Source organism: Myotis yumanensis, unplaced genomic scaffold (assembly GCF_028538775.1).
Source record: "Myotis yumanensis isolate MYYU_CA2020_CCGP unplaced genomic scaffold, mMyoYum1.0.hap1 SCAF_3, whole genome shotgun sequence".
Taxonomy (NCBI): Eukaryota; Metazoa; Chordata; class Mammalia; order Chiroptera; family Vespertilionidae; genus Myotis; species Myotis yumanensis.
Window position 1 is genome coordinate 109,159,170 of NW_027223754.1, and position 14,629 is coordinate 109,173,798.

At 41.9% G+C, this 14,629-nt stretch overlaps 1 protein-coding gene across 2 annotated transcripts in view; it reads left to right on the plus strand.

Moving 5' to 3' along the window:
• Positions 1 to 851: 851 nt before the first annotated feature.
• Positions 852 to 14,629, plus strand: part of XPO4 (exportin 4) — a 143,856-nt gene continuing 130,078 nt past the window's right edge. For both annotated transcript variants that reach the window (XM_070409326.1, XM_070409328.1), the window contains exon 1: positions 852 to 939. In XM_070409326.1, the coding sequence (XP_070265427.1) occupies positions 871 to 939 (69 nt within the window). In that variant the 5' untranslated portion in view covers positions 852 to 870. The remainder of the gene's footprint in view (positions 940 to 14,629) is intronic.

Below are 14,629 nucleotides of genomic sequence, written 5' to 3' on the forward strand. Positions count from 1 at the left end.
CCCCAGGAAGCGGAGCAGCAGCAAAGCAGTGACCAAAGTTATAGGAACAGGAATATGGGCTGTAAACGAAATACACCCTCAGACCAGTTTGTGTGAATGCTGAGTCCGCTTTCTCAGGACCACGTGCCTGAACGTTGTAAAGCAGAGTGACCGAGGGTGAGGGGTGTTACTGGCGACTCAATGGCCTTCCCACAGGGACCCAGAATTAACAAGATGAAACCCGTGAACGCGACATGGCTGGCGGCCCGGAGGCTGCGAGCTCTCATTTGGTGAGAGAAGCAGGTAGGTAACCCGGGTCCCCGCTTCGCCTCCATGTGGACTGAGAGCCTTGGCTAAAGAGAAGGACCGGCTTTTCTGCTGGGTGTCAGCAGCCCGCGGTGTGAACGCATCCGGACGCCGCCTTCCGCAGGGCCCGCCTCAGCGCGCTCTTGTGGTCGAGGGATGAAGGCCCGGCCGCCGGGCGCACGTTCTAGGGCCCGGGGGACGCACCTGGAGATCCCGTTCACAGAAGGTTCCCCCGCGCAGAGCGCGGCGTGGACGAGGGACGGAAGGGACGGCGGAGGTCCGCGCGGCGCCGGGGACTCAGGGTCAGTGACAAGGCGCCGCGGGACCAGCAGCGGGCGCCCAGTACTTGTCCCTGTTCCCCAGTCCCATTCCGGACCCCATTCCCCGCCCCGCCCCAGCCGCCCGGTCTCCACCCGTATGGGTCCTCAGCTCGGCGCCCCACGCCCGACCGTCCTCGCTCCGCCTCCCTGCCTCCATCATCGCCTGGAGCCGCCTGGGGAGCGCGAGGGGCGGGCCGTCCGTCGATTGGCCGGCCGCGGCGCCGCTCCCAGAATGCACCGGATGGCGCGTCATTGAAGAGAGACCATGATGGCGGCGGCACTTGGGCCCCCAGAAGTGATCGCCCAGCTGGAGAACGCGGCCAAAGTTCTCATGGTGAGCGCGCCGCCCCGCCCCAGCCTCCGCGCTACCCTCCACCCCTCGGCCCCGCCGCGCCCGCCCGCCCGCCCGCCCGGGAGCCCGCGAGGGAGGCGGCGTGGCGGCGGAGCACAGGAGTCTCCTGCGGCTGTCCTGCTGCTGGACCCCCATCCTGGGGCTGTCTATCCCGGGGACGTGCAGTTGCCGGACTGGGCTTCCCGAGCCGCTCGCGGGGTTCCCCCAAACTGCGCGCGGCGTGGGTGGGGAGCCGGGCGCGGGGCCTTGAGCGCCGCTGGGATGTGGGGGCCGGAGGGAGGAAGCGAGGCTCGGCCCGGCCCCGCGCTGTTGGCACCCCCGCGCCCTGCAGCCTCGTGCTCCCAAGTGCATCCCCGGCCTGCAGACGCCTCGGGGCCCCCGCAGCGCCGGCACGTGGTAGGGCGGCCGCGGGAGGGAGGCGACTCTTTGGGACCAAGGTCATTGGGGCCAAACGTTTTCCCGGTTCGCTCCTTGGGTCGCGCGTCCACTTTATTCTGACTCTACGTTACAGGGAATTAGGGAAGTATAAGGATAAAAAAGGATAAGCTATATTCCTTTACTCGGTAAACTGTATTTGCTGGTTCAGTTTTGTTTTTTATTTATTTTTTACTTTTCAAAACTTTTCATTGATTTTAGAGTGAAGGGGAGAGAGAGAGAGAGAGAGAAAGAAAACAGATTTGTTCCACTTATTGATTGGTTGATTCTTGTATGTTCTGTTACCGGGATCCAAACGGAAACCGTGCTGTACACCACGCTATAACTGAGCTACCTGGCCATGGCTCAGTTTTGTTTTTTAAATGACGTCCGTGTTTGTAGATTTTTATTTTTATTTTTGGACTTTTGAGGCTCATTTGACTCCTTTAATTGATTCGGCTTTTCTAAGAATTGAATGCAGTCAGGTTTGTTATCCTTTTGGACTTCTATTTTATCTTATTGATTTGAGAGAGAGAGAGGGAGAGAGAGAGAGAAGAAGAGAAGAAACATAATTTGTTGTTCCACCCATTTATGCATTCATTGGTTGATTCTTGTGTGTGCCCTGACCCTGGGATCCAACCCGAAACCTTGGCATATCTGGGTATCTGGACAATGCTTTAATCAACTGAGATACCCGGCCAGGGCTGTACTATTTTTTTTTTCTTTTCCTTTTGGTTCTGTGTTTGGGTTATGTGTTCGGACAACACATTTAAAAACATTTGACCTAATTCTAGCACAGCTTGTGGTTTCATTTACCAAGATTTGTTTTCCCATACAACACCAGATAGGTCATGAAATTGAGAAGTTTAATAAAAAGGAAAGATTTACTTGCTACAATCTGAGCAAAGTTAAATGCATCATTTGGTCACAAGACTGAGTAGATAACCTTTTCAGATTCTTGCTAGTAAGTCCAGAAAAAGCTACCTAGTCTCCTCTTTAAAAGAAAAAAAAATCGATTTCCATTCTCATAGGGTCGTAAAGGAGGCAGCTTCAGTGATTCTCATCATTGATGTTTCTCTCCCTTCATCTCTGAAGTCAATAAAAATATATTAAAAAAATAGAAAAAATTGATTTCAGAGAAGAGAGAGAGTGATAGAAAAATCAGTGAGAGAGAATCATTGATCAGCTGCCTCCTGCATGCTCCCTGTTAAGGATGGAGCCCAAAACCTGGTCATGTGCCTTGACTGGGAATGAAACGATGACCTGGTTCATAGGTCGACGTTCAACCATTGAGCAACATCAGTGGGGCACTAGTCTCCTTCCTACTAAAAGGTTTTTAAGATCCCTTACATAGAGAATTTCCTGAAATACTGGTTAGTTTTCTAGGAGCTCCATTTTCATTAGCCTCTGGAAGGAGTATGTGAACCCCAAACCTCTTCTTCTCTTCTCTTCTCTTCTCTTCTCTTCTCTTCTCTTCTCTTCTCTTCTCTTCTCTTCTCTTCTCTTCCATGGATAAGAGAAAATGAGTGTCCATCATTGGCCTGTATATTTGGATTTGTGCTTGCCTATGCTTTTCCTCTTCTCTGGCAAAGCTGGTTTTGTCACTTATGAAGGGTAGCTTAGAATAGTCATAAATGATGTTTATTGAGTGCATACTACATGCCAGATACCGTGCTCGATGCTTTACATACTTGGTACTTCTTGCAATAGCTTTACAAGATTGAGAGAGAGTTTACATGGCCTGGATTACATAATTACTGAGCCACTGAATTTGGTCTACAACTGAGACCTACCTGGCTCTAAAGCTGGATTTCTTTCTACTCTACCTCACCACTTCATACATACGTCTAATAGGTAGCCATTTACACTTTTAATCTTTCCAGGGAAGAGTATGGGAAAAAAATGTTACTGAAAATAGAAGATTCTGTTTTAGACATTTCTACTTACTATTAAAAAATGTGTATTTCTCAGTTACGATAACAGCATTTCAATTTATTAATAATAATAGTTCACATTTATTAAGTGTTTACTGTGTGTGAGGCACTATGCCAAGCACTTTGCATGTTTTACCTCAGTAATTTTAGGAGTTATTTCTATTTTCATTTTATAGACTAAAGGATTCAAACATGTAGATGCTAAGTAATGGACTTAAATTTGCAAGGGAAGTGGTAGAGCAAGGACTCCAGTTCAGGTCTGTCTGTTACCAGTCTATGGTTCTTAACCTATAGGGTAGTGGGACTAGAAAGCAGGAAAATTAATTCATTTGGGGGTAGCTAAGATTGTTAAATGCCCTTCATTTATTAAGCATTAGAATATGAAAAAGGAGAATGGGTGGTTTTTTTTCATTTATCCACCTGTGGGTCAGATAGGTATCTATCTGAAGAAACCTTGTTTACAGACATTTGTTATATATTATAGCTCTTAATATGTTTTGGGATTCAAAGTAAGTAATGATGTCTTTCACAATATTTTTGCTTAGTTTTTTCTTTTGGTATGTTTCATGAAAATCAGAAGTTTTAATGTGTAGAACAATCCCCAGACATCTTTTCATCCAAGACTTAGGAAGTCCATGATGGATATCAGAAAAAAAAATGTAAGAAAATTTTTGGGTGCAAACATACATTTGTGGTAATAGGTTCTGTAGCTTTTTATCAGCTTCTCTCAGGAAATAGAGACCCCAAAATAAGCTAGTCTAAGCATTCTCCCTTCCATTCTACAGATGGGGAAACTGAGGTTCAAAGAGGTAGAAGTGACTTGCCAAAGGTAGGTCACAGAACATAGTAGTGATAAGACTGATCCAGAACGAAGAGCACCAGACTCCCATTTCAGAACCATGTCCCTTCTCAGAGTCCACATATTATAATACCATAAGTGTTACATTTTATCATTTGATGAGAAATTTCAAAATATATTTTTGGATATCGCAGTTGGTTGACTGTCAGCAATTATATTCATTCCTATTTAGGTTATTGGATAAGCTGCCAAATAAAGTGGTGTATTAGCCTTTAGGATGTTTACGATAATTACGAATTTTATAAGTCTCAACATGAGTAATTACCCCCCACCCCCAAAAAAAGTAGCAATGGAATATTTTCTGTAGATGCTTATATATACTACTTAATCTTCTGATTCAAGGCAGTGAGGTTACTTGTTAGAAAATAAATTTGAAGGTGAACAAACTAGAACAAGGAAAGATGTTGTAAATTAATAAGAGTATGCAAGTGAAATTATCTATTGTGAAAATTGTGCAAATGGAACATTTAAATAGAGTCCCAAAATTTATTTTTTAAAATTTATTTTCTAAAAATCTTCATTGTTGAAAGTATTACATATGTCCCTCTTTTTCCCCATTGACCCCCTTTTATCACACCTCGGACCCCCTCCCCTGGCCGTCACCACCCTATTGTCTATATCCATGGGTTATGCATATAAGCATGCAAGTTCTTTAGTTGATCACTTCCCACACTCCCCTGCCTTCCCTCTAGATTTCACAGTCTGTTATTTGCTTCAATGTTGTTCATCAGTTTATTTTGTTCATTAGATTCCACATATAAGCAAGATCATGTGGTACTTGCCTTTCTCTGACTGGCTTATGTCGCTTAGCATAATAATTTCCAGCTCCCTCCTTGCTGTCTCAAAGGGTAAGAGATCCTTCTTTTTTACTGCTGCATAGTATTCCATGGTGTAAATGTACCACAGCTCTTAAACATTTTTATTTCATTTTTATTTTATGTTTTCTTTCAGACAGAAAGGGAGAGGGAGAGAGAGATAAAAACATAAACGATGACACAGAATCATTGATCGGCTGCCTCTTGCATGCCCCAAACTGGAGATTGAGCCTGCAACCTGGGCATGTACCCTGACTGGAATAGAACCGTGACCTCCTTGTACATAGGTTGATGCTCAACCATTGAGCCATGCCAGCTGGGCTATTTTTTTTTATTTATTTAAAAAAAATGCTTATTGTTGAGAGTATTACAGATGTCCCCCTTTTTTCCCACTGTTGCCCCCTCCACCCAGTTCCCAACCAACTAGGCCTTCACCACCCTATTTTCCGTGTCCATAGATAATGCATACATATATATATATAAGACCTTTGGTTGATCTCTTCCCGCCATCAACCCCTCTTCTTTCTGAGATTCGTCAGTCTGTTCTGTGTTACCACGCCTCTAGTTCTATTTTATTCATTGTTTTTTTCCCCCATAAGATTTCTTGTTTATTTTGATTTTTAGATTGAATTATTGGTAGATATGTATTTATTGCCATTTTATTGTTCATATTTTTTCTTCTACTTCTTTGTTCTGTCTTCCTCCTCCTTCTTTTCCTCCTCCCCCTTTCCTCCTCCTCCTCTTCCCCCTTCCTTCCTCCTCCTCTTTCTCTCCCTCCTCCTCTTATTCCTCCTCCTCCTCCTTCTTCAAAAATACCTTCCACCATTTCATGTAATACTGGTTTGGTGATTAGCTTTTTCTTGTCTGAAGTTCTTTATCTGACCTTCAATCTAAATGATAGCTTTGCTGGGTAGAGTAATCTTGGTTGTAGGTCATTGCTATTCATCACTTTGAGTATTTCTTGCCAATCCTTTCTGGCCTGCAAAGTTTCTGTTGAGAAATCAGCTGACAGTCATATGGGCGCTCCCTTGTAAGTAAGGAACTGCTTTTCTCTTTATGCTTTTAAGATTCTCTCTTTGTCTTTAACCCTTGGCATTTTAATTATGGTGTGTCTTGGTGTGGGCCTCTTTGGGTTCCTCTTGTTTGGGACTCTGTGCTTCCTGGATTTGTAAGTTTATTTCTATTACCAAGCAGGGGAAGTTTTCTGTCATTATTTCTTCAAATAGGTTTTTAATATCTTGCTCTCTCTCTTTTCCTTCTGGCACCCCTATAATGCAAACTTTGGTATGTTTGAAGTTGTCCAGAGGTTCCTTACACTATCTTCATATTTTTGGATTCTTTTATCTTTTTGCTTTTTGGATTGGGTGTTTTTTGCTTCCTTGTATTCCAAATTGTTCATCTGATTCTCAGAATCCTCTACTCTACTATTGAATTCCTGTAAATTCTTCTTTATTTCAGTTAGTGTATGCTTAATAATCTCTTTGAAATTCTAAGATCCTTGAAAGTCTCACTAAGTCCCTTGACGCTCTCATTAAGTCCCTTGAAGCTCTCATTAAGATTCTTGAGTAACCTTACTACCATGGTGTTGAACTCTATCCAGTAGTTTGCTTTCTTCCATTTCTAACATGTTTTTTTGTCTCCTCATTTTGGCTGCTTCCCTGTGTTTGTTTCTATGTATTAGGTAGAGCAGTTATGTCTCCTGGAATTGGTAGAGTGGCCTTGTATAGTAGGTGTCCTGTCAGGCCCAGTGGCTCAGTCTCCCTAGTCATCTGAGCTGGGCACTCTAGGTGTACTCCTTTGTGAGCTGTATGCAAAGTCTTGTAGTTGAGCCTTGATTACTGTTGGCATCACTGGGAGGAGTTGACCTCCAGGCCAGTTGGCTGTGAGGACCAGCTGTGACTGTAGTGGAAGGGCTGCTGTGCAGGAGATAACCCTGTGGATTAGGACTTCCTTCAGTGGGGCTTTGGTGCTCACTGAGTCTGCCCCTTGAGTGTGTTGCTTGTGGATGTGTAGAGTTGTAATGTTAGGGTCTGAAGCTGTCCACCAGGTGTACTGGCTCTAGGGCCTTCACAGAGATGCAAAGTGTTTTACCTCCTTGGTTAAGTTTATTCCTAAGTATCTTAATTTTTTTTGTTGCAATGGTAAATGGGATTATTTGTTTAGTTTCTTCTTCTGAGAACTCATTATTGGTGTATAAAAAAGCTATCGAATTTTGGGTGTTGATTTTGTGTCCTGCTACATTGCCAAATTCATTTATTAAACCCAGTAGTTTTTTGGTGGAATCTTTAGGGTTTTCTATATATAACTAGAGGCCCGGTGCACGAATTCGTGCACAGGTAGGGTCCCATGGTGGGGTTGGGAGGGGCGGGATGCGATTTGCTCTCTGGGCGGGCGGTGGGACGCCCTTGCCGGCCCAGGATCCGGATCTGTCCTGCTGACGTTTGCGCTGGTTGTTGGGAGCCACCTGGCAGCCGCTTTTATATCCTTTCTTCCTTGTGGAGCGTCTAAGGAGGGGAGGCGGCCACGGTGCCCGGGGCCGACTTCCAGGAGGCCGGTGGTGCTATTGGGATCATGCCAGTGACGCCGGTCCGTCGATTCCTGGACCGTTCTCCGGAGATTGGACCTGCAGGACTACTGAGGGAGTGAGTGGCTACCGCCAGGCTGTTGGGCTGCTGGGCTGCTGGCACGGGTCTGTCAGCTGAGCAGCGCTCCCGCTGTGGGAGTGCACTGACCACCAGGGAGCAGCTCCTGCGTTGAGCGTCTGTCCCCTGATGGTCAGTGTGTGTCATAGTGACCGGTTGACTGGTCATTTCAGTCATTTGGTCATAACAGTCACTTAGACTTTTTATATATAGAGATACCATATCTGTGAATAATAAAAGTTTTACTTCCTCCTTTCCAATTTGGATGCCTTTTATTTCATCTTTTTTTCCCCAAATATATTTTTATTTATTTCAGAGAGGAAGGAAGAGGGGGGAGAGAGAGAGAGAAATACCAATGATGAGAAAGAATAATTGATCGGCTCCTTCCTGTACGCCCCCTATGGGGGTTTGAGCCTGCAACCCAGGCATGTGCTTTTGACCGGAATGGAACCTGGGACTCTTCAGTCCGCAGACCGACACACTGTCCACTGAGCCAAACTGGCTAGGGTTATTTCTTCTTGTCTGATCGCTGTGGCTAGCATTTCCACTACTATGTTGAATGAGAGTGGTGAAAGTGGACATCCCTGTTCTTAGGGGAAATGGTTTTAGTTTTTGCCTATTGAGTGTGATGTTGGTTGTATGTTTGTCATGTATGGCCTTTATTATGTTGAGATAGGCTCCTTCTATTCCCACTTTGCTGAGAGTTTCTATCAAAACTGAGTGTTGGATTTTGTTGAATGTTTTTTCTTTGTCTATGGATATGATCATGTGATTTTTGTCTTTGATTGTGTTTATGTGATGTATCACATTTATTGACTTGAGAATATTGTATCAGCCTTGCATCCCTAGAATGAATCCCACTTGGTCATGGTGTATGATCTTTTTAATATATTGCTGGATCCAATTTGCTAATATTTTGGTGAGGATTTTAGTATCTATGTTCATCAGAGATATTGGCCTGTTGTTCTCTTTCTTTGTAGAGTCTTTATCCGGTTTTTGATAATGCTGGCCTCATAAAAAGATCATGGGAGTGTTCTTACTCTTGGATTTTTTTGGAATAGTTTGAGGAGTATAGGTGTTAGTTCTTCTCTGAATGTTTGGTAAAACTCCCCTGTGAAGCCTTCTGGACCTGGGCTTTTGTTTGCTGGGAATTTTTTTATTCCTGCTTCAGTTTCATTAGTTGTTATTGGCTTATTCAGGTTTTCTGATTCTTCTTGATTCAGTTTTGGGAGATTGTATTTTTCTAGGAATTTGTCCATTTCATCCAGGTTGTCCAGCTTGTTGGCATATAGTTGTTCATAGTACAAGGAAGCAAAAAACACCCAATCCGAAAAGCAAAAGGATAAAAGAATCCAAAAATATTAAGATAGTGTAAGGAACCTCTGGGACGACTTTAAACATACCAAAGTTTGCATTATAGGGATGCCAAAGGAGAAGAGAGAGAGCAAGATATTAAAATCCTATTTGGAGAAATATGCAGAAATGTACATAGGGGATAGTAGAAGTTCTTTAATTTCCTATTCCCTCTCTTCTGAGGTGTCTTTGTTCAGTAACCATTGTGAAAACGTCTTTAGAATATAAGAACATCTATACATCTTATTTTTTAAGCAGATATATACATACATATATATATATATATATTTCAGAGAGGAAGAATGAAGGGAGAGAGAAACATCAATGATGAGAGCAAATCATTGATTGGCTGCCTCCTTCACGTCCCCCACTGGGGATTGAGCCTGCAACTCCTGCATGAGACCTGACCAGGAATGGAACTGTGACTTCTGGTTCATAGATTGATTCTCAACCACTGAACCACACTGGCTGGGCCATACATCATTTTTTAAAATGTTTTTTTCATAAATGAGATTGTATGTCTCATGTTCTTTACTTTTCCATGTTCACTTTATTGTGGATGAGTTTTGAAGGAAGTTTGTTTTCATTGCGTGGTTTTTGTTGAATAGATAAAAATGTAGAATGTGCTTTGGTTTTAGAGACACTGTAATGGAAAAGATTAGTATTCTTTTAGTATTCATATTGTACCTGTTTGAACTGGAAATCCAAAGAGTGCTGTATTTATTTATTGTCTTTAATTTTCTTGGCTTTGTTCTCCTGGTCCCTTATGCTGTTAGGGATTGTCCTTAGTGAGTTATGATATAAGATATTTATTGTACAGCAAGTATCCTGATACTTTATAGGAAAGTAATTGCATATTGGTTTTAAAACCAGAGTAGATTTTTAAAAATTTATTTATTGACTAAAGTTTTACATGTCTCCTTTTTCCCTATTTGATGCCCCCAGAGTAGCTTTTAATAGATCTAATTGCATCTTTGATGAAATTGATTCTTGACTGTCTTTCATAATTTTGATTGTAATAAAACTTTATTAATGTTTTGAAAGCATCTGCAAAATTGTGCTATAAAAATTTGTATCATATTATTTGATCCTCACATTAATCTTGGGAAGTAAATAGAAGAGATATTCTTAAAACAAAAATTAGAAAATCAGATTTAGCGATGGTTCATGATTAGCTTTTGGTCATATAGCTGGTTTGGTCCTGGAATTCAGTCTCTGGCCACATGTTCGTTCTTGAGCATTTCTTCAGGGAAGCACGATGCTATATTTGCTGAGGAGATAGGAGAAAGAACTTGTTTTTAAGATGGCATAGTCCAGTGGTCGGCAAACTCATTAGTCAACAGAGCGAAATATCAACAATACAAGGATTGAAATTTCTTTTGAGAGCCAAATTTTTTAAACTTAAACTATATAGGTAGGTACATTGTTATTAACTTAATTAGGGTACTCCTAAGCTGGCCTTTGCTAAAAATGTCCTCAATCTGATTGAGGTATGTTCGCTGAGGTCGACCCCTTCCAACTCTCCCATCCACACTCGTCTTGTATACTTGTTTTGTCTATCTCCTTTCCGAAAACTGACTTCTGCGCATGGGCCACGAAGTTTCAATCGCACTGTACATGCGCGCCCGCACGTGGTATTTTGTGGAAGAACCACACTCCAGGGGCCAAACAGCTGCATGTGGCTCGGGAGCCGCAGTTTGCCGACCACTGGCATAGTCTGATGTGGGAGAAAGGCAAAACTATTAGCAGTTTCTAGTTAATTTATAATTAGAAGTGTATCGTAAGAGTACAGAGGAGGTACATCTATCTCAAAATGAGGTGAGAACCTAGAAATAAATGGCTTCTCGGAAAAGGTGATTCTTTAGGTGAGTCATGAAGAGCAAATTGGTGTTTTCTAGTTGGATATCCCAGGCATCCCAGCTAGAGGATCTATTTGTATGAAGGTCTGGCAAAACCAAATGCAGTGTGTTTGAGGAGTATTTGAGTATTTATCTAGTAGAATTTCCTGATCTCCTGCTTTGTATAAGGTACAAGGCTTTTATTTTTTTTGCAATCAATAATGCTCATGTAAAATTAAGAGTTTTGATTATAGCATTTACTTTTCTTATTGGAAGTTGCATTTTATTCAATAAACATTTTTATTTATTTTAACCTTGTCTTTTAATCTCTGCTGTGGCACTAGATATTAGAAAACTGGCATTAATAGAATTCTTTTTCTCAAAAAACCTAGTTAGTGGGAAATTTTTATTTAAAATTCAGTTGAATTATAAATGTATTTTGCACATGGACTTGTGTCAAACTTAGCTAATTGGAATATAGCCTTTGATCCAGAGAAGAAGTGTGAAAAGACCTTTGAAATCATCCATAGATACCCTAAAAGGCAGTTTATAAAATTGAACAGCATTGTATGATTAAAAATTAAGCAAACTAGTAATTGATAAAAATATAATTAAAATAGTTCTTTGAGACCACTAGTAGCCTGGCCAGTGTGTCTGAGTGGTTAAGTGTTGTTCACAGTTTGATTACCAGTCAGGGCACATGTCTGGGTTGCAGGATTGATCCCCAGTAGGGGGTGTGCAGAAGGTAGCCAGTCAGTGATTCTCATCATTGATGTTTCTTTCTCTCTCCCTTTCTCTCTGAAATCAATAAGAATTTTTTTTTTAAAAAAGAAAGGAACCACTAGTAAATGTTGAAATTCTTTTTTAAAAATTATTTCTATTGATTTTAGAGAAAGGGAGGGAGAGAGAGACATCGATTTATTTCACTTTTTTAATGCATTAATTGGTTGTTTCTTGTATGTACCCTGATTGGGGATGAAACCCACAACCTTCGCATATCGAGATCACGTTCTAATCAATTGAGCTACACAGCCAGAGCTAAATGGTGATGTTCTTAAAGTAAAATAGGAAGTCCTATTATAACTATTATTCAAAACTTATTGAGGGCCTAGCTGATACAGTAAGTTAATAAAGAGGAGTAAGTGCAAATGTTGGAAAGAAAGATGATTATTTTCAGATGATGTTTAAGAAAAAAATTCCAGCTGTAACTAGTTTGGCTCAGTGGATAGAGCATCAGCCTGCGGGCTGAACCGTCCCAGGTTCGATTCCGGTCAAGGGCATGTACCACGGTTGCGGGCACATCCCCAGTGGGGGGTGTGCAGGAGGCAGCTGATCGATGTTTCTCTCTCATTGATGTTTCTAACTCTCTATCCCTCTCCCTTCCTCTCTGTAAAAAAATCAATAAAATATATTTAAAAAGAAAAATTCCAAGGAAATTAACTAAAAAACGATTAGAACCAATAGTTCTAAATGATAGCTTTGCTGGGTAGAGTAATCTTGGTTGTAGGTCCTGGCTGTTCATCACTTTGAGTATGTCTTGCCAATCCCTTCTGGTCTGTAAAGTTTCTGTTGAGAAATCAGCTGACAGTCATGTGGGAGCTCTCTTGTAGGTTACTAACTGCTTTTTCTTTTTGCTTTTAAGATTCTCTCTTTGTCTTTAACCCTTGGCATTTTCATTATGTGTCTTGGTGTGAGCCTCTTTGGGTTGTTTGGGACTCTCTATGCTTCCTGGACTTGTAAATCTATTTCTATTACCAGGCAGGGGAAATTTTCTGTCATTATTTCTTGAAATAGGTTTTTAATATCTTGTTCTCTCTCTCTTTTCCTTCTGGCACTCCCATGATGTGAATGCTGGTATTTTGAAGTTGTCTCAGAGGCTCCTTACACTATCTTCATATTTTTGGATTCTTTTTTTCTTTTTGCTCTTCTGATTGGGTGTCTTTTGCTTCCTCATATTCCAAATCGTAGATTTGATTCTTGGAATCCTCTGCTGTTGAGTTCCTGTAAATTATTCTTTTTGTCAGTTAGTGGATGTGTAGAGTTGTAATCTGCTATGGTCTGAAGCTCTCCACCAGGTGCACTGGCTCTGGGGTCTCTGGGTAGGTGCAAAGTCAGTCATTGCCTGGGGCCATCCGGCAGGAGCTTCAGAGAGATCGGCAGATGGCTGCTACTTGTTTTGGTCTAGGAAGTGCCCAGGGTAGGCCCAGCTGTGAATCAAGGCAGGCTGGTGCTCTAGTGCCGGGTCTTTAGCTTTTTATTGAAACGTTTGGGGCATGCTGACTCCAGATACTGCTTGTTTGAGAGATTTTTAGCAAAGTTTGAATCCTGAGCCAGGACAGGCCATTTATATGGAAATAGCTTGGGTGGGTTGCAAATTTGATGGGGCAAGGTCTCAGGGAATCACCAGGGTTGAATGTGCAGTGTGGTTTACACTGATGGAAACTCAGATATGGCTACCTGTCAGCTCTGTGATGGGGGAAGTCCCAGCACAGGAACAATGACCTCTGCGAGCACTCCCGTCTGGGATAAAGCCACCCCTGATTTCCTGCCCCGATGCCAGACAGTCCGTTTTCCCCCCATAAGTCCCTGGATTCCCCCAAAGCTGCTACCTGGCACTAGAACTCAGATGAAGCGAGATAGTGTAAGTTTGTGCTTGTACCCTTTAAGAGGGACTCTAGAGACTGTATAGCTTCCTCTGTGTCACTCAGCCACAATCTCCGCTGGTTTTTACAGCCCAGAGTTATGGGGACTTCTCTTCCCAGCTCTGCTACCTTGGGCTAGGGGTCTGATGTGCAGCTGGTACCCCCTGCTTCATACAGGAGGCCTTGGAGATATCCTCCTAATTAAAAAAATGCTGCATGTGGGTGCTGGACCAGCCTGTTCCACCCCTCTGCCCCTCCTACCAGTCTCAATGTGTTTTCTTCTTGACTACTGTAGTTGTAGAACTTCGATTCAGCAAAATTTCAGGTTGTTTTGAATGATGGTTCTGTATTTTAGTTATAATTTTGACATGGGTTTGGGATTTGGCAAGTACAGGTGGTTATCTACGATGCATTCTTGGTTCTGGGTCTCTGTTTTTTTGTTTTTTAATGGAAAGGTCTGAGTAGATATAGAAAGATGCTTAAAATAAGTGAGGAAAAAAAAGTGCCCCAAAGAATATATGTTTGTTTCTAAATTTAAAAAATGTCTGGTTGGAGTGTTGTCCCCAAAAATGAAAAGGTTGCCAGGTTGATTTCTAGTCAGGGTACATACGTACCTAGGTGTGGTTTTGATCCCTGGTTGGGGTATGTACAGGAGTCAGATGATGGATGTTTCTCATATCGATGTTTTTCTCTCTCACCCTCTCCTCCTCCTCCTCTCTCTCACCAATTAAAAAAAATACTTGGGTGAGGATGAGGAACATCTATATCAATTGGTATATGTATAGAAGCAGAATTGGAAGACAAAACTTTTTTTTGTTGTTGTTTTTTGGAAGATAAAACTTTTAAGAATAGTTAAATAGGGAGTAGGATTTGGAAGTGGCAAGAGTCCTCAATTTCTAAGGTTTAATAGATTGATTTTTTAATAATAAAATTCTGAATAACAACAATTTTGATAAAACTGAATGTTGTGTTTTTAAAATTGATGGTGACTTTCTTGAATGTTCTATAATTTTTATCTGAATGAAAACTAAAAGCTGTATCATGGTTGGAACTGAGTAAAGACTAGATTTCTAGTTTTGCATTTATGTTAGGTTATTCCATTTCTGTAGGTTGCTTCATCACTGCTATAAGCATAACCTTGCTAGCAAATAAAGGGAAAAAAGGCTTTTGAGAAA